At 38.3% G+C, this 20,352-nt stretch overlaps 1 protein-coding gene across 1 annotated transcript in view; it reads right to left on the bottom strand.

The window, feature by feature from the left end:
• LOC137038973 (zinc finger protein GLIS1) overlaps positions 1-20,352 on the bottom strand; it is a 104,222-nt gene that overhangs the window by 7,178 nt on the left and 76,692 nt on the right. Inside the window, exons 7-9 of the mRNA XM_067414051.1 lie at positions 18,986-19,157; positions 13,165-13,321; positions 359-519 (exon numbers count right to left, since the gene is read on the bottom strand). Coding sequence (XP_067270152.1) covers positions 359-519; positions 13,165-13,321; positions 18,986-19,157 — 490 coding nt within the window. The remainder of the gene's footprint in view (positions 1-358; positions 520-13,164; positions 13,322-18,985; positions 19,158-20,352) is intronic.

Genomic DNA, 20,352 nt, shown 5'->3' on the forward strand with positions numbered 1-20,352 from the left:
TCTTAATCAACAATAAAAACTGCAGAGCTTTGATCATAAAACCAACATTTAAACATCGTCTTACAAAAACGGACATTTATAACTAATATAAATGTATATCAGTTTGGGCAAGGTGTTTTTTTCCGCCTCTAATAATGAGCTCTATATTATCTATATAATATTACATGAACCATAAAGGCCCGATGTATCAAATAAGATACTCAACAAAAAAACACATAAGTTCTTTTTTGATTTTGTCCAAAGTTTTAATAAAGTGCTGGACTTTTAATGTGATTAATGGTGTGAATACTTGAACAAGACTACCACCCAGTAAAATCCGATCAAACGATCCCTGAATATGACACAGAAGGTCTCGTACCCTCACTTGAAGGCAGGTTGTGGAAGGTGGCATAGGGTTTATGATGAGTGTGGAGGTGTTGTTGGTTGGAAGAGGAGTTCTGTTGCTTCTCTAGTGTTGGTGGAGGAGATGAAGCGGCCTTCAGCAGACTGATCCCTGGAGACAGTAGAGCTCCAGATAATCTGGAAGACAGAGAGTGAACATTAACTATTAAGATTAATGGCGAAAGATAAGCAGGCCAAAAAATATACCATAAAATTTAATATGAAGTATACAACTTTTATTACAAGAGTCTTCTGAATGTTATTAAAAGTAACTTTAGAGCCTCACCCCATCTTACCTTTAACCCTGTGAAAGATATAAAAGGATTACCTCAGAAAAAGAGTCACATAGCCTCAAGTGAAACATTATTTATTTATTTTATTCATTTATTTTTTATTTACTCTAACATGCTTCATCCTATTCCAATTCTTGTTATAATGGAAAATCATGAGCCTGGTTTTGATTGAGTACAAGCCTGTTCTTCACTCCAGATGCCACTTCTCCATAACATGCCCCTGACTTACTGTACACTGTGATGGCTCTGGGGAAGTTATGATAGCTTGCTCATGCTTGCACACAATGGAACAAATAAAGGCTTTGTTAGTGCCATTAGATGCAGCTGTCACAAGCAAGTCTTCAAATATGCAAAACTGAGTTTCAGCAAGACACGAAGTGCCAACCAACGGCCCTGTGAAGTCGTTCCTGCCCCCCTAAGTCAAGGCCCTCTGCCTTCAGTGCACACATCAAAGAGTCATATTCTGAATTTCAGAAAATGAACAAAGTACAAAAACTAACTCAAAGAATAGCCTGTTTAAACAGAAGTATGACAAACAGATGCTCATCATGATACAGTTATGAGTGAGCTATTATGAGGACATGTACAGCTGTAATGTAAGACAGGGAGGACCAGAGAAAATTACCAAATGAATGCAATTTACTGCTTTTTCTCTCTTGCTAATGATATATGAGATCAGTATTTATGAATACGTTGAGGTTTGTTACTTCAATATTAAAAACCTCATGGAATAAATAAAGCTAAAACACACACTGTTTATGCTAGTCAACACTTTTTTTCACCAACTACACAATAAATGTATCAGGTGTGACAGTAAAAACATTTACATTGTGAAAATTCTATTTGAAATAAATACTGTTCTTTCTATTTATTTTTTTAAAATTTGATTTTTTTTTTTTAATTAAAGTTACCACAAAATTTGTTAAGCAGTAGCCTAGAAATCTAGACGCACCCTAGCGGCAGCAAATATAATCTGCCGTGAGTATCGTCTAGAAACTCTCAATAATACAATTCTGAGCTGTTTAAAACCAAACTCTGGTCTGGCCAATAACAACGTGTATAGAGTCGTGGGCGGGGCTTAACATAGTGACGGCAGAGTTGTGCTTGCGTGCTTCTAGTAAACACAGAGGCTGTTGAACGGCGGTCTTTCGAATCAGCTTTGTCCGTGACTCTAGAAGACTTGGAGTTAAGCTTTTCTCTGAGAAAAGGACAAAGAACGGCACTGAAATCATTCTTAAAGCTACACTGTGTAACTTTTTTAGTTTATTCTTAGCTAAAAACACTTAGTTCTTTCAAAAATATATGTGCTCATTAATGTTTATTTACTTCTTTCAAGTAATAAAGTATTCTCGTAAGTTTATAATATGCCATTGAAAATACATACGGGTGAGGGGTTCGAATTCTGGTCGCCATGTTGCCCCTCCATCTTGAAAGTACATTAGCCAAAGAGGGACATACCCATAAATTCAAGCTTCGCCTTTTGCGTTTTAACACTCGATGGCACCGTGTCGAATGTGAAGAGGGGGCTTGCCATATTAATCTTGGACTAAATCGGCCACCGTAGGAGTTAAAACGAGAGGAACAGAAACTATTATTCACTGGATGGTCATATACCTTTTCACCGCTAGATGGGGGAAAATATCACACAGTGTAGCTTTAAAAAGGGAAGATGTGTTCAGATTTTTGCCGACTGGATATGGTGAAAATTTAATCTATCAACTCGCTCCGTTTCACATTGCTCTGGTTGGTGGTAGCGCTATCCAATCGCATGCAGAGGGAGTTTAAAAGACAACCGTTTATCCCGCCCCTCGGATTGAGCCCTGTCAATGGTGAGTTCCCAGACCAAACATCTTGATGTGGGTCTGGCTTGTCAGGCTAGTTAAGCAGCACAGCTGTTCTCAATACGGATAGTAATAATAAATGTTTCTTTAGCATCAAATCGGCATATTAAAATGAATTCTGAAGCATCATGCGATTTTGAAGACTGAAGTATGCTGAAAATTCATATTTGGTATGGTCCTGCACTACACAATTTTTTTTCCAATAAAATGCTCTCTATAATGAGAATGCCCTTCCCCTAAATACCATGTGCAACTGACTAGCAAGTAGCAAATTATGTCAATTGCTTTTTGTTAACTAAAGCACAGAGGCAATTTTTTTATAAAGAAAAGACACAAAACTTTCAATATGCCCTATCCACAAAAAAAAAAAAAAAAAAAAAAAAAAAAAAAAAAAAAACCTACAGGTGCTGTTCATATAATTAGAATATCATCAAAAAAGTTGATTTATTTCAAAGAAAGGGTTTTTAGAAATCTTGGCCAACTGAAAAGTATGAACATGAAAAGTATGAGCATGTACATACTTTGTTGGGGCTCCTATTGCCTGAATAACTACAACAATGGTGTGGCATGGAGTCAATCAGTCTATGGCACTGCTCAGGTGTTATGAGAGCCCAAGTTGCTCTGATAATGGCCTTCAGCTCTTCTGCTTTGTTGGGTCTGGCATATCACATCTTCCTCTTCACAATACCCCATAGACAATTGGGTTAAGGTTAGGCGAGTTTGCTGGCCCATTAGGAACAAGGAAACAATTGTCCTTAAACCAGGTACTGGTTGCTTTGGCACTGTGTGCAGGTGCCAAGTCCTGTTGGAAAATGAAATCGGCATCTCCATAAAGTTGGTCTGCAGCAGCAAGCATAACGTACTCTAAATCTTCCTGGTATACGGCTACGTTGACCTTGGGCTTCAGAAAACACAGTGGACAAACACCAGCAGATGACATGGCACCCCAAACCATCACTGACTGTGGAAACTTTACATGGGACTTCAAGTAACGTGGATTGTGTGCCTCTCCTCTCTTCCGCCAGACTCTGAGACCCTGATTTCCAAAGGAAATGCAAAAGTTACTTTCATCAGAGAACATCACTGTGGACCACTCAGCAGTCCTTTTTGTCTTTAGCCCAGGTGAGAGTGGCTTAACACAAGGAATGTTACAGCCAAAACCCATGTATTGCATATGTCTGTGCATAGAGCTCTTGAAGCACTGACTCCAGCTGCAGTCCACTCTTTATGAATCTGACCCACATTTTTTATATGGGCTTTGTTTTAGAATTCTCTCCAGGGTGTGGTTTCCCTATTGCTTGTACACTTTTTTCTACCAAATTTTTCCTTCCCTTCACCTTTCTATGAATGTGCTTGGACACAGAGCTCTGTGAACAGCCAGCCTCTTTTGCAATGACCTTTTGTGTCTTGCCCTCCTTGTGCAAGGTGTTAATGGTCGTCTTTTGGACAACTGTCAAGTCAGCAGTCTTCCCCATGATTGTGTAGCCTACAGAACTAGACTGAGAGACTATTTAAAGGCCTTTGCAGGTGTTTTGAGTTAATTAGCTAATTAGAGTGCGGCACCAGATGTTCAATATTGAACCTTTTCACAATATTCAAATCTTCTGAGATACTGAATTGCCTTAGTTGTCAGTTACAATCAAAAATTAAAAGAAATAAACATTTTAAATATATCAGTCTGTGTGTAATGAATGAATATAATATACAAGTTTCACTTTTTGAATGGAATTAGTGAAATAAATTAACTTTCTGATGATTTTCTAATTTTATGACCAGCACCTGTATATGAATAAATATGTTTATTATGCCAATGATATGATGGGAGTCTTCCTCTCATGTAAATGGTTCTAAAAAAAAACTTACTATTGTAAAAAAGAAAAGACATTTACTGAGTGTACATTTAAAATGTACAATTTAAACAGACACATAATAAATAGCATTTAAACTGTCTTTTGTACTGTCATCCACAGATTTAAGACCTAGCAAAGCGCTAATGTAGAATTTGGACTCCAATGACACGATAATTCGTTTTTATTTATGCTCCAGGCCTGATGTGGGAGGGATATTTCCTATTGTTCATTTGCCCAGAATCTGATAAGGATTTCCTTGGCTGTTACATCTGTTAGAGTAAGACCATTATGTCGTTTTTCACTGTTAGCCAAATTCACATTCCAAGGACTCGGTTTCATCACAAGTACATTAAAAAAGATTAATAATTTACACATTTTTAAAATTTTGCTCAGATGTAACCCCATGAGTCACTGGGCTCTCCTCACACATCCTCAAAGTCATATTTCGCAAGGCATGCAGCAAATATACGTTTAGGGTTAGCGTTAGCGTGCTAGCTTGTGTTTGTATGCAAGCTAGCTGTTCCGATCTAGTCGCTGGCTGTGATCTGACGTGTGGCCATGTGTTTCTGCGAGAGCACGGCGGCAGCGTTCCCCTAGGAGCTGCTGTCAGCACAAGCTCAGGAAACAGTTATACTGTTCATATTTTTACAAGCAGCCTCTATGTGCGGCTAAAGTGAATCATGCTATAATCACTGCCAGCTGTAGCTCGCTAAGGCTCCAGGAATGAGGAGAATCTTTCATATGCAGGATTAATCTCTCCCTTCGGTGTTTACCTTCACTGATCATCTGCTTTCACCTTTGCAGGCTCGTTTGTGACTATACCGCCTGTCTCTCAAGTAATAAGAGCTTTATATGGCCGCTGACCTATGGATCATCCAAAAGTTCATGTTCGCCTCATCTTCAAAAGTGATAGAAAAGCATTTGGCTTGCACAAGTATGACGCTTAAGTCAACCTCAAAATGCATCCCTGGATCTAAAAAAAGGAAAGTAAAGTCCAACTGAGGTTGAAGACTTTTACACTGTTATAAAAAATATATATATTTCAAATAAATGCTGTTCTTTTGGAATTACTAGTTATCAAAGAATATTGGGAAATAAACTGCAAACATGCCACTTTCTATGCAATTGGGGTTTAAAATTAAATATAAAAAATAAAATAAATGCATTTGAAGTAAAATTAGATGTTTACATTTTCTATTGATCACAGCAGCAGTAATTTAACAAATTACAGTAACCGTATCCACAACATTTAAGATAGAGAATTGTTTAAAGGGTTACTTCAGCGATTAGCATATGGCTTTGTATCAGTAGAAATCCTGGAGTATATTCAAATGATTGTGCTTCCCCCCTCATATCCCCCTGAGACAAGAGATTTATGCATTTTATTTCTGGAAAAATTCCTCCCATGACGCAAATATCATCAATTGGCGCCATCGGAGGAATTGTTGGCCAGAGGCTAAAGACTACAGCCAGCAGAGGGAGCCATTTCCGCATGTTTTCAACTCGTGCGTGGGGGATGGGAGATCACACTCACAGGTGCAGCCTCAGGCATTCATGTTTAAAGGTGCGGCCAGCAGAGCAAAGTAAGTCTTTCAACTTCTCAAACTAATTCCTATAAAAGTTAAGCTTTCAAAGGCATGAACTGAAAACGCGCCAGACTGAGCATGCGCTGTGAATCTATGCCGCGGACGTGTTTACCTCAGCTCTCATCACGAGCTCATCCATGACTATCAATATATCTGACTCCTGCAGCATTTTGGGCTGTGAGACTCCCTCAGTGGCTAAATCATATATTGAACAGACACGTTCAGTTTTTAATTGTAGTGTCTGTTCTCTAACTGAACTGTTTTTATGAAAATGAACGCGGTAGCGGTGGGAAAGTTATCAGTGATTCAGTAATCTAGTAGGTGGCTTTGGGAGTGGCCTCGTAGGGCAGCGAAGCATTCTGGGAATTGTTGTTTTTCATCCCCATGAGACAAAAATACATTTTCTGTCTTTTCTCAGTCTAGAAAGCACTAAATTAAAAAAGAATTTCACATTTCTACTACATTAATGACCTAGTTTAAATACAGATTCATCTTTCCAGCGCTGAAGTACTCCTTTAACATAAAACTGTATTTAGCACAGATTTTTTAGGCCTTATGTGTTTTGAGTTAAGAGTGATAGGATATAGGAAACTTTGGTCACTAAGCAGAAAAAAGCAATGAGTCGACTTCACAGGGACTTCAAAGCATGATGACCAAACCCTTAATAGTTTGCTTGTGAACAAAGTGTTTACAAATGGTATTTCTTCAAAGTAGAAGATTGAGTAATAAAGGCAAAGTGTTTAATGCTGACTGTGGTTCAGTGAATGTGACTCCATGGGAATTTATGTGAGTATCCCAGAGCTTCACTCACTTGACATGAGTAAGTCTTTACTCAGCATAGCAGACATGACTGAGTGAATGTGACTCTTCTCAATATGATTCACTGAATGTGCTCCATGTTGAAGAACACAGTTTCTTTATGTCTGGCTATGAAGGTAACCACCAAAGGATCAAAGAAAAGCAGTCCAAGTGGGACATAGCAACTTTTAAAAAAAGCATTAAAAAAATTCACAGACTGATTTGAACAAACCAGCATTGGGGGTTTGAAGTTAAGTTTACACTGCCTACACACACTGAGAAGTTACATTTTGGATGATGGAATAATACTGTTATTAAATGCAGACTGCGAATTTCAAGAAAAGCTCTGTCATTGACTCCTGTGCAAACCCTGTAGTGTCAAGTTCCAGTTTAATCCCTGTTAGAGGGGTCGAAGACCTTACAAATCGGGCAACAGAGGTGCTGCTTTCAGAGGTGAGGCAGTCCTCATGCTCAAACAGACACAAATCCTCCTGGAGTCGGCTGGAGACAAAATAGATCAAGATGGGAGTTTTTTTCCCCACATCCTTTTTGAATGAAGAATCATGAAGATGAGTGTTCTGTTCCCAGTTTGTCTCGTCTCACCTGTCAGGTTGTGCTCCGCTGGGAGACGGCGTGTATGAGCGAGCATGGATATCCCTGTTGCCTCATGGTAAGCTCTTCTGATTGAAGAACGAACTGGCCGCTGCCTTGGCACGGGTCGGTGGGAACCTTTCTGGTTCTGGTTAGCAAACTAAAGCCACTCATGAGAGATCAGGCCCTTACTGATCCGAGCCTCTAGCTTGTATCTAAACACTCAAAAGCTTAAGTGCTCAAACACTCAACATGCAGTCAGGCAAGGAAATTAGCTTAAGATACAGTGTGTCAGAGTAGCTACTGTTTAGATCAGATGGTGATATTGAAAACTACTCAACTTCAAAGAATTAGATTTTTTATGACTATATCGTAGGAAACTTGTGAGACTAAAAACAATATATATTATATATAGCCTACTACTGATTCATTTTTATTTGATCAATGTTTAAAAAAAATGTAATATGTAATTTATAATTTTGACGGTAGTCATTTTAATATGATGATTTGGTGCTCAATTATTATTAGTGCTCACTTATTATTATGTTGAAAATGTTTTTTGCTGCTTGATGTTTTTGTGGAAACATTAATTCATTTTTTAGGATTCTATGAATTGAAAGTTCAAAAGACTATAGAAAAATATATTATTTATTATTGTTTAATTTATTATATTGTCAAATAAACGACCAGGCATAACGTTGACCACTGACAGGTGAAGTGATTATCTCTTCATCACAGAACCAAGTTAGTGGGTGGGATATATTATACAGCAAGTGAACATTTTGTCCTGAAAGTTAATGCAGGAAAATAAGCAAGTGTAAGGATTTGAACGAGTTTGACAAGGGCAAAATTGTGATGGCTAGACAAGCATCTCCAAAACTGCAGTTCTTGTAGGGTGTTCCCGGCCTGCAATGGTCAGTATCTATCAAAAGTGTCCAATGAAACAATGGTGAACCGGCAACACGGTCATGGGCGGCCAAGACTCATTGATGCACGTGGGGAGCGAAGGCTGGCCCGTGTGGTCTGATCAATCAGACGAGCTACTGTAGCTCAGGTTGCTCAAGAAGTTAATGCTGCTTCTGATAGAAAGGTGTCAGAATACACAGTGCATCGCAGACTGTTGCGTATGGGGCTGCACAGCCACAGACCAGTCAGGGTGCCCATGCTGACCCCTGTTCACCGCCGAAAGCAGCATCAGAACTGGACCACGGAGCAATGAAAGAAGGTGGCCTGGTCTGATGAATCATGTTTTCTTTTACATCCCGTGGATGGCCGGGTGCATGTGTGTCACTTAGCTGGGGAACACATGGCACCAGGATGCACTATGGGAAGAAGGGAAGCTGGCTGAGGCAGTGTGATGCTTTGAGCAAGGTTCTGCCCTCCATGTGGATTTTACTTTGACATGTACTACCTACCTAAGAATTGTTGCAGAATGTGTACAGTCTTTCATGGAAACGGTATTGCCTGGTGGCTATGGCCTCTTTCACCAGGATAATGCGCCCTGCCACAAAGCAAAAATGGTTCAGGAATGGTTTGAAGAGCACGAGTTTTGACTAGGTATTGATTCTGCCTCCAAATTCCCCAGATCTCAATCCATTTGAGCATGTGTGGGATGCGCTGAACAAACAAGTCAGATCCATGGAGGCCCCACCTCGCAATTTAAAGGACTTAGAACTGTCGTGCTTAGCTGTATACGTAAAATTGAAACCGGGTCCCAGAGTGGATAAATCTGGAAATGATACCCTTGCGTTTTTGTGTGTACCGCCAATCCATATATTTTGTGAAACGATGATGTCATCACCCCACATCTCGACCCTAGTCAGACACCGCATGCATGCTCAAAGCCTTCCTCTTCGTTTTTAGTGTATCTTTGTGGCAGAATTACCATCACTTACTGGTCAGGCATGTATACTACATTGTTTTGAGTCAGTGTTTTCATGTGTACGCAGATATTTTTTGAGACAATGCTTTGTTTATGGATTTTTTTTTAAATGAGGAAAAAAGATTGGATAGGGAAACCTCTGGCTCCGACTGGATATGGCCTTAAAGGATCTACTGCTAACTTATTGATGCCAGATACTACAGCACAGCTTCATAGCAGTCCTTTTTATATATTTACTCCAAACTTTTAAATGGGTATTGTATCAAGACCCCCCCCCCCCAATTATTTTAAATCATAATGCTTTTTCACAGTATTACTGAGTGTACTGTATTTTTGACAGAACTAAATGCACTAAATGGTAAGCATTAAAGCATTAAAAATCTTACCAACCCCAATATGGAATTTTTTATATCCTCTCATTAATACAAACCTGTTTCTCATTACCATTAAGGAACTCCAGTGTCAGCTATTTGTAGTTTTACTGTAAAACTGTCACCTACAAAACATGTAAATGAAGCCGCTGAGGTGCCGATGCCACCCATTAAGCCCCTCAGCCCTCCAGGCAAGTTTGCACGTTCCACAGCTACGAACACTTCTGCCTCCCTCCATCTCAAACTCCACACAACGGAGACCGCTAGATGTATTTTCCCTGGCATATTTTTTAATATTAGCTTCAGAAAATGACACTAGTATTTGCGAAGTAAAAGGAGTCTAAATGGGCCATTTCAGCCAGGGTAAACACATTTAGCAATGAGGTCAGAGGCTGCAGCAGTGGAGTCAAGCAAGTTAGATAATTTTGTCAAAATGTTTAACGTCCTGCTAAACCATTTGGGAAAAACAAGAGCGGCAGCTGCTGTTGACTTTGGCAGCCGAGTGTATACTCTAAGCTTTAAACATGTAAATCAAAATGCTCCATCTTCAAATGTAAGTAGACTTTTCATACCTGTTTAGTTGTAGGTCCTGGCAGAGATGATGCGCTAGATGGATGGCATAAAGCGTGCTATATGTGCCTACACATTTTTGATCAGGAACCCCAACTCTAATTACTTCCGCAAACAAGACGACGGCCATTTTCTTAATGCTACGTTGTCAGCGCGACTGTATGAGGAAGTCTAATATTACAGATGCCACTTGACTTACTAGATGGATAAAATACTATTACGTTTCAAGTTCCACATAGTACTTTAAAAAAAAAAGTGAATGTCCACCTTCATCTCATGCATTGTGTATTATCTTACATTTTCGCAGACTTTGGCCTTCAGTGTCAGTGAAAGGCAGAGCCTTGAATATGTCATCGTGATCTTCAGTGCAATAGAGTATAGTGTTACATGAGTATCCCCTGAGCCGGTTTCGTTCAGCTCTCATTCCTCTCCAAGTAGCAGTAATTGTTTGTGGAGCTTTAAAACGGCTCGCTAATTTTCTTGAGCTCTTTTTGCGTTCTTTCTGCGACCTGGAAAAACAGATCACCTTCCAAAGGGATTTTAAAGAACATGACAACTCATTGCTGCCTGGACAGATTTCATGGGTGCAGCTTGAGTATTATGCATCCAATGGGCTTATGCTAACAAAAACATCACTTTGAATGCACTGTTAAAGTGTGTAAATCTCTCTCTTTTTTACAGGAAAATGTAATCAAAGTATACATGTTTTTGTTTTGCCTGGGTATCGAACCCACAACCTTGGTGTCGTTAGCGCAACACTCTTTCAGTTGAACAAACAGGAAGAGAAAAAAGTTGTACAGCTCATTGTTCTCTCAATAGAGTCATACTGTTTACAAGCTCTTGAATAAGTTTCTATTCTCAGATGTGGGTGAAATTAGTTAATTTACTTAACACTGCCCTTTTGCTTTCATTTAACTATGATAAAGAACAGAAAAATCTCAGTTAATTCTGGTGCTTAAAAATAACAGATGTATTTTCTCTCCTTTACTCTCTCATTTCCAGCATCTCTGTTTGTCACTATGCACATAGTGCGTCTTGATGACACATTGGATTTTCAGCTCTACTTTGCTGATCCAGGGGGAAATCAGGGTTTTTTAATGGGAAACATGCCTCAGTCCTGTTAGGGACATATTAGGCGTCATTGTATTCCTTCTCTGCGAGTTCCAGAACACTAAACACAGCTTGAGGACAGAAAGGAACAGAGGTGTGTACAAAAATCTTTTTTGGAAACGCAGTCCTGCTTTAATTACACAACACTGACACCTCCAAACTGGTTTATGTTGTGTTACGGTGACATTGGTTCAACCTAGATTTACTGGATAAATACACACTGAAGTCAGAGCAAGGGACGAGAATTAAATGTGTTGTAGGGTGTGTGCTTTGGGAGAGTGTTACAATGAAAACAAACGCTCCGTATGGACAAGGGAAAAATCTGCCGATGGTGCTTTGGATAGTAAATAAATCCAGGCCCCTAAATCAATATGGTTCTTACTCACAGTGAAAAACACATTAGACAGCACCGATTACCAAAGAAAATCTCCTGTTATGAGAACAACCTCACTGCATTGCAATATTAACAAGATCCTGGACATGACTATCCTAAAGCAATAAGATGATATCAAGGTATGTGATTTTTAGTCTATTCCAGTAAATTTGTAGGCAGAAACGAGTTAGCATTTTAGCACTTTTACAGCCTTGTTATTCTTATAATTGTGCTCTTATAAACTACTCTAACTCAAACTTTCTGTGAAAATGTTTTTAGATAAAAACTGAAAGAGGAAACTTAGTGGTGACGTTGAACCTTTGCGACCGTGGTGTACATCGTTTAGCCTACCTCTAGCTTTATTACTTCTGCCGATTGCATTTAGGCTTCAAAATTCATATATGTTGTGTTAACATCTGTGATAATTATTTGATGGACAAAACGTGTAAGTATCATAAACGTTTGATGATCACAGAGCTTGTTTTTTTGCGATAATCCAAAAGGAAAAATAAGTCCTTTTAACTGCTGGTTGGCCGTACACCAGTAGTTGGCGACAAATTACTCTCTTTGAGTGAGTCAATTTATCAACTTAACAGTTCAAAAACGTAATCAAAATATATGTTTTTGTTTTGTCTGGGTATCGAACCCACAACCTTGGCGTTGCCAAGGAGAGTACATACTTTTAGGTCGTAGTACAAATAGGCAAATTGGGACATTGATTCCTTCAGGAATTAATCAAATATGTTATATATTTAGATGGCAAAACAGTAATAGTAAGCATGTATGCTATTCTGAATTAGGCCATTTAAGAAAGAAACAAGTGACAATCTTTATGAGTGAGTCAACTAATCATTTACTTAAAGATTTGTTTAATACCAATGAATCATTCCAGATCAATTAACTCTCTGTAAATCAATGATTCATACACTAAGCAAAAAACAGAGGATGGATTCAGCATACTAGCAAACTAGTAACATCTGTACTTAGTATCTTTTTATGGCAAAGACAGTATGTTTACTCCTATATTATTCTAAATTCAGCCAATGATTAATTCCAGAAAAGTAAAACTGTGAATCAATGAATCATTCCCTCAACTGATTAATGCAAAAACACTGATTCATTCAGGAATGTGATTACTGAGTGAATCGTTATATAGTCATTTTTAGTTAGATTAAAGTATAATCAACAATTTTCTTACTTGTCAGACGTCTTGGGTAGATTGCTCACAGAGCATATTGCAGTGCATTGTGGGATTGCCTTTCCTCAGTGGGGGTGCAATTCTTTCCTCAATGTCCCATGCAATGCTGACTTAGAATTTGGTCAAAACCGCCTTTTTGTCAGTCACTGCTTACTAACTGGAACAGTTTTACACTTTGTGTAACTATGACTACAGTGATATCTGTGACTGTGATGACAACCTTTATCCGTTCTGACATCATCTTAATTGATATCATCCGACCTACTTGAATGTTAAAGCAATTGGGAGTAAACGTGATGCTCGGTGGGATAGGTACTCACCCTTCCCGGGTGTTCTCGAGGCCAGACAGCGGAGAGAGATGGTGGGGGCTGCCGATGTCGCGGTCCAGGCGGGGCTGCCTGGGGGGCAGGTCAGGTCCAGAAGAGAGCAACTCAAGTGGGGCTCCATTGTGTGTCGTGCTGGAGCCGGAATACAGGCCTGGAAGACAAACAAAATTAATGCACAAAACATGCCTGATAAACCTCAAGGAGCCCTCAAGAACGGCACATTGACCAAATTAAATCTCCACAAAACAGCCCTTAATGGCAACAAGCGCTTGTTATGACAACACAAACTCACCAAGGCCCTTTGGATGAAATTAAATGTTCTGTGCTGTTAGCAATTTACTGTACATGGTTTATGTTGCCATGCGGAATGGATTTGATTGACTGTTGCCATTTTGAACATATCTTTGACAGATCGGATAAATGAATGGAATGGCAGAAATAACGAGTAGAGACAGATCTACTGTAAGCTACTTGCACTGAAATGAATGGAACAGGTGGGCTGGATCTTTAGCCAAGGACACAACCTTGAAGCAAAAAAAACGAAGATACATCAACTCCATCCACAGTTTATAATGGAAATAACAGACATAGATCAGATATCCAACTGGTCCAAATGTCATCCCACCATAGATTATACTACTGTATGCAAACCAGGCCAGATGAAAATTATAGCTGCTCGTTCTGTAAAGGGGCTTCTTCCGTCCCCGGGCTTCTTGTGCAGCCTGAGAGACTGACAGGCGGACACTTTTCCTGGTTGCTCCGGCTGTTAATGTGTTCCTCTGAATTTGCCCAGTAATTGTTTTCCCAGAAGCCCTCTGGGGGGACGGCTGTGCATTGACAGTCCTCAGCGGCTCGTCTCAGCAACCCTTCTCTTAACCCTTCTCCACCCTGCTTTATAGTGGAAGCGGGGCCCATCTGACAGTTTTCTGAACTGGTTACAAACTTGATTCATTACCCGAAATCATCAATCAAAGTCCTTAAATGTTTTCCCCTTTAGCCCTAACATCTGCTACCAGACTGGGAAGCATTCAACAAGTAATGGCCATGATTGCTTTAGTTGTTATCTGCTGGAAAGATGGGAGGGGGAGTCCACCAGGAGGCAGAATCAGACTCTAAAGAGTAATAGTGAATTTCTAGAATACATATACATTCGTATACATCCATTCACTGATTGTTCCCCATTATATCATTATTTAATATTTTTATACTACTATTATTATAATCATCAAATACTGTACATGCCTGTATTGGAGAGACCCGTTACAAACGCATTGTTTGATCATGAGTGAAGAGGAAGCTCCTGACTGTCTCATGGATTGAAATATTGAAGTTTGTCCATTCATGGCCATACAATTTTGACTGTATTTCTGTAGGCTACACCAGTATGAGTGTCTGTTTTCATTTATTAATGTAGTCCCTTGTGCCAGTGACAGCATTCAAATGAAGTTCGAATATAGTTATTTGGGAATTTTAAAATTTTATTTCGATTTTTCTTTAAAAATGGTATGATGTGCTTGTTTGTAGGTATGTACATTGTGAGATTTTATATAAAAATTACTATAAAACAATATTGTTAATTATTGAAACCGTCCCCATTCATTGTAATTGCATTTACTGTTAGCTTTTAAAAATCTATAACCAACCTTATCACAATATATATGTAAGACATGATTAGCATATTCTCAAGCAGCCACAAAGAATGCACAAAACTGTATGGAACAGCCAGATGCAAACCTACACAAAGGCACAACACAGGACTAAAGCGCACTTTATACGTGCAAATTACAAAATGACAGAGGTACCCGCTCTCCGCTTTGCTTTTTCTACTGGCCCCGGAACAAAGCATAGGGAGAGGCAGAAACATCAGGAACATTAAATGCAGGCATCTTGGCCAGACCCAACCACAACTTCTCCTCTAAACAAGAACAAACAGCCACAGTAACATAACAGGTCCTTCAGGCTAAAGACATTTGCACATTGAGGTAACAACTTATCCCCTTTGAACCGAGTGAAGGAGAGACGGTGTAAGCCAGGACGTCTATTTTCCCCTGGCACACATTGGTGGTGATTTAAGCTGTTGCAGTGCAAAGTGTGTTTTGTACAAGGATGCTTTAGTGATGGGGAGTTCAGCAATTGTCCTTCAAATTACTTTCACACAGAAATGTAGGGTCTGCTATATTTCTCTCGCCTGAATCACTGCTCTTATGTTTTTTGTCAGCATTCACTCTTATGTACGATGACTGGGATGAGACATGTTCAGTTAATTTAGTTTTGTTGAGGCCATAATATATGAACTTGTTGGACTGTGATCATATGCTGTGGGCACAAGATTTTTGAGGTAGTGACATACCTTTGTGGTGGCCATGCAATGAAATGGCCACAAGATCCAACGCTGAGGGAACGACATCTATTTCTCACGGCCACGGGTTTAATGGGTAAACAAACTTGCGTGAAATTATACACCTTTGATTATCAGAAATGGATATTATTAATTATACATTCATATTTTATTTTGAATTAGGAATGGAAAAATTGCAAATGATCATCTATATAACCTACAAGTTTACTATTATGTTAACCTATATTATATTGCGTGCAAAGTTGCCTATAGACAGCATTCAAATTAAGTATGTTAATATCAATAAATGTAAAAGAATGTGTAAAATAATATGCCTTAAAAAACATTTGTATCAATGCCATCCAACAGTCTTTTAAATCCATTCACTGATTGTTTCCTATATATAATTATTTCATATTTTTATATTATTATTATTATTATTATTATTTTTAATAAATACTGTACATGCCCCATTCATGCCTGTATTGGAGAGACCAATTACAAACGTATTGTTTGATCATGAGTGAAGAGGAAGCTCCCGACTGTCTCATGGATTGAAATATTGAAGTTTGTCCATACATGGCCATACAATTTTGACTGTATTTCTGTAGGCTACACCAGTATGAGTGTCTGTTTTCATTTATTAATGTAGTCCCTTGTGTCAGTGACAGCATTCAAATGAAGTTTGAATATAGTTATTTGGGAATTTTAAAATTTTATTTCGATTTTTCTTTAAAAATGGTATGATGTGCTTGTTTGTAGGTATGTACAGTGTGAGATTTTATATCAAAATTACTATAAAATAATATTGTTAATTATTGAAACCGTCCCCATTCATTGTAATTGCATGGTCAAAAGAGAGCTTCCATGAAAAGAAAAAAAGGGTTGGTAAATGATAAAAATATGGGTGAACTTTAGTATTACAGGTATTGCCTTTTTATGTCATCTCCTCTGCTAACTATTGCACCACACAGTATGTTCAGCATTTTGACAAGAACAAGCCAGAGAACAAGAAAAATGACTTACAGGGAGGACTATAACTACTGTGGTTTATCTAATGCAAAACAAACACAAAACAAAACATGCAAAACCTTCACCTCTGACCTCCCTCTCTAAATCAAAGAGTCATGAGTTATAGTCGGGTATTTTAAGGTAAGTGTCCTCAAGCTCAGATTTAGCGTGAATTGCATAACATTGGAAGTAGCATGGGAAAATTCACATCTAACGTAGATTGTGCATTGCAGCTGTTTGCAATATTATCATAGCATATGGTCTTCATAACATTACAATCCCCTTTATTCTGTCATGTCCATTTGAGCTGTTAAATCGTAGCTTATTGGTTTTGGATCACATAAATGGTTCTGCAAGTGAACGTACACTTAAACACATCTGGGTTTTGGTACATTCTAGGGTGGAGGGAACAGTCCTCTACCCATCTCTACAAAACATCCCAGGATACATAAATTAGACAGCACATATGCTCCTACAAAAACAAGCAGTAATGGATGCTATATAGACTAAGATATACAATCATTCCTCATATCATTCCAAGTTAATCTCCCAAGATAAAGCATCAAATTACAATCAACATAATCTTTAAAATCATTTATATAATTATTTTAAAAACATTTCAGAGTACTTTAGAAATATTATTATTAGGATTATTTAAACATATTTGGAGCTAGAACTAGATTCTAAAGAAAATGATGAATCTGTGTAAAACTCTATCACAACAACAGGGTGTGTTATGCGGTTGCTGGGGTGTTCTGGGTAGTTACCTGGGCATTGCTAGATGCTTGCTAGGGTGTTCTTGGTGGTTTGTAACAGACTGCTCTTTTGACTTTGGCCTATAAGCAACCAGAGACCTTATGAGGCGAAAATTGATCACTTTTAAAAAGTAACAAGGCACATGGCTTGAGCTATCATTGTGGTCATTCAAACAGAGCCTGCACCCAAGTTTATTTATCATGGTATGAGCAAAATATTACTGATGCTTGTTTTAATTAAGCAGCACTAATTACAATTAAAATCCACAATTGATACTAAATATCCATTCCCGATTTCTTCTTTGTGCCACACCCACTTCACATCGATATCAAAAGAAAGTTCTTATAAGTGCATAATGGATCTCAGCATCTCTGAGTAATTATGATGCATTTCATGACAATGTCCAGAGTATAAAAGACCATCTTCAAGAACTACCATTGACAATTGATTACGTCTCATTAGTAATAATTCATTATAATCTATAAATTCATCAAATTAATAGTTCTTAATGAGGCTAATCTTATTCAGAAATTATAAGGAACTATCTCAGTCCTAAGTTTTCTATTTTTTTTCCTGATTAGTTTTTGTTTCCATAATAGTTAATAGTAGCTAAAGTGCTTATGTAATACTACTCATTTGCAGTGTTGTGGGTAACGCATTACAAGTAACTTGAGTTACGTAATCAGATTACTTTTTCAAGTTACTACAAAAGTAATGCATTACTTTTAAAATTTACAACAAAATATATACGCAAGTTACTTTTTCACATTTATTTGACTGACAACTCTCTTCTTCCCATGCTGAGAAAAATCGAGAGTAAGTGCAAAGATGTTGTGTGTAAACAGGTTATTGTAGTTCTAGACTAAATGTGAGCATTTATTCACCTTACTTGCAGTTTAAGTACTCCTCAAAATGAATAAAATCAGTCAATGCAAAATCAGGAATACTATGCAAACTTCCAATAATTAAATATTAAATAAAACATTTTTTTATGCATTTAAAACAATATTTTTATGCATTTAATCTACCTTAATTGACCAATGTTTTGCTAACTTTTGATGATTCAGTTAAATCAAAAGCAAAAATTACTTTAGATCTTTTGTTTTTATTGGTGTAGTAAGAGTTTTTAACTTTTTTCTCCTGCATCCTATTCTTCCATTATTCAGAACGGCAGCACAGTTGAGCCTTCTACTCTACATGCGTGAATTTACATTTTTACCTCGCCTAAGGTTTATTTCAGTTTTGGTGTGAATAGGTCTTTACATTTGCACAAAAATAGAACATTTTTTGTTATAAAAAACAAAGGTGTGAAAAAGTAATGTGACGCATTACTTTTCTTAAAAAGTAACTAAGTAACTCAAGTAGTTACATTTTAAGGGAGTAACGCAATATTGTAATGCATTACTTTTCAAAGTAACTTTCCCCAACACTGCTCATTTGTCCTGCATTACTTCCTGCACAGCTACCTATAAATGACGGACCATTTTTATGAAGTATCACCAAATATTTTAGAGCTTGGCATAACTAGAAAGATGTAATGAATATTTGTAAATAATCAAATACTAAGAAATATTTAGATTTTTAGTTGTTTTAGCTTATTTTGTCTTCATTTAAATCCTTTTAAATCATCTTGAAGTTTGCTGAGGCCCTCTAGTGAGCCACGTCCACCTAGTGGATAACCACTGTCATAGAGGATAAAGTAAGCCGTACCTGTGTATATTTCCTGCCCGAGTACTGGGGAACGGCCTTCTTTCCCCCCATTCAGAGAGTGCTGGGAGGTGGCAGGGCAGTGGGGATGCTGGGAAGGGGCGGGGCCATGCAGATGCTGGATTGACAGACATTCACTCAGAGCATCGGATTCTAAATGGGGGCAGGCCCTTAGCTGTCAATCAAAAAGATAAAAAAAAAAAAGTGCAAGATTAGCAATACAAATATCAAACCATGATGCTCTCAACACTGAAAGTATCTTTTGTGTGAAACAAAAGTCTTCAATTAAAAAAACAAAACATCACTCTGTAGTGACATTCCCCATCGGCCAGCGTATATGAAAAGCTTAGAGGCACATTTTTTTTTACCATAAACAGGAACATTTGATTGGAAACATGAGGTGATGATGGGAAGGACACACCCCACATTCACATCCATCGTCCAGACTGGAGGTCAGGACGCTACGTTACCGGCTGCAGAGAGGTGGAGAGCTCTTTTTTGCTGGTGAGACCAGCATGCAAAACTGACTTTTCTCTACATAAGGCAACAAAATCAAAGTTCTGGGAGTAATCATGCGTTATATGCGACATTTGTTTAGAGTTTGGGGAGCCATATGTGTTTAGGACTATTAGACTGACTTTGAAAGCTCGGATTGTAGCATGGAATTATGTTTAACTGGAAAATTATCTACGGTCAGATGAATTCGTGACGAGTAGTGAATCTGGAGACGATACATCGCAATAAACAAGAGCCAGAAATGAGCCGTGACAGGCAACTTGAAAGTGTTATGTCGTTTTAATTCCACTGCAATTAAGATTTTCAAAATAAAAGCTCACAAACTCACAAATTAGAAATAAAACAAACACGTTTTAATTACACGCCAATGGGCTGCAGTTCTCGAATATTACAAAAGAGCGCAAACCACGCGTTTTCCAGTTGAGATCTTAGTGCAAGACTCCCAGCCATTCGTCAAATGTAATGGATCTTCGGTGCTTCGCAGCAGCTTGCTATAATAGGCATTGCTCGCGATAGATGGAGTGGGAGTGTTTGTTTGACATCAGCCCACAACATCTGGCCACTGGGGTATAGTGCTGCACAGCTTATTAACAATGGTACACGCTCACATGTGTTTCCGCTTACAACGGCAAGCAAGAAGAGCGCATCAGTCAGCTGTCGTTTAGACCAGTGCAACAATGAGGCCATTCTGCTTATAATTACCCACTTTAATGAGGAATGCACTCTCCACCATGTAGATGCTGAAATGTGGTCAGAGTTGATCTATTGTTGGGGAAATCATTTTCAAAAGACAATCCTAAGTAGAACCAACTGCACCAAACCGTTAAAAAGACACAATTGACCATGAAAAATAT

The sequence above is a fragment of the Pseudorasbora parva genome, chromosome 13 (assembly GCF_024679245.1).
Source record: "Pseudorasbora parva isolate DD20220531a chromosome 13, ASM2467924v1, whole genome shotgun sequence".
NCBI lineage: Eukaryota > Metazoa > Chordata > Actinopteri > Cypriniformes > Gobionidae > Pseudorasbora > Pseudorasbora parva.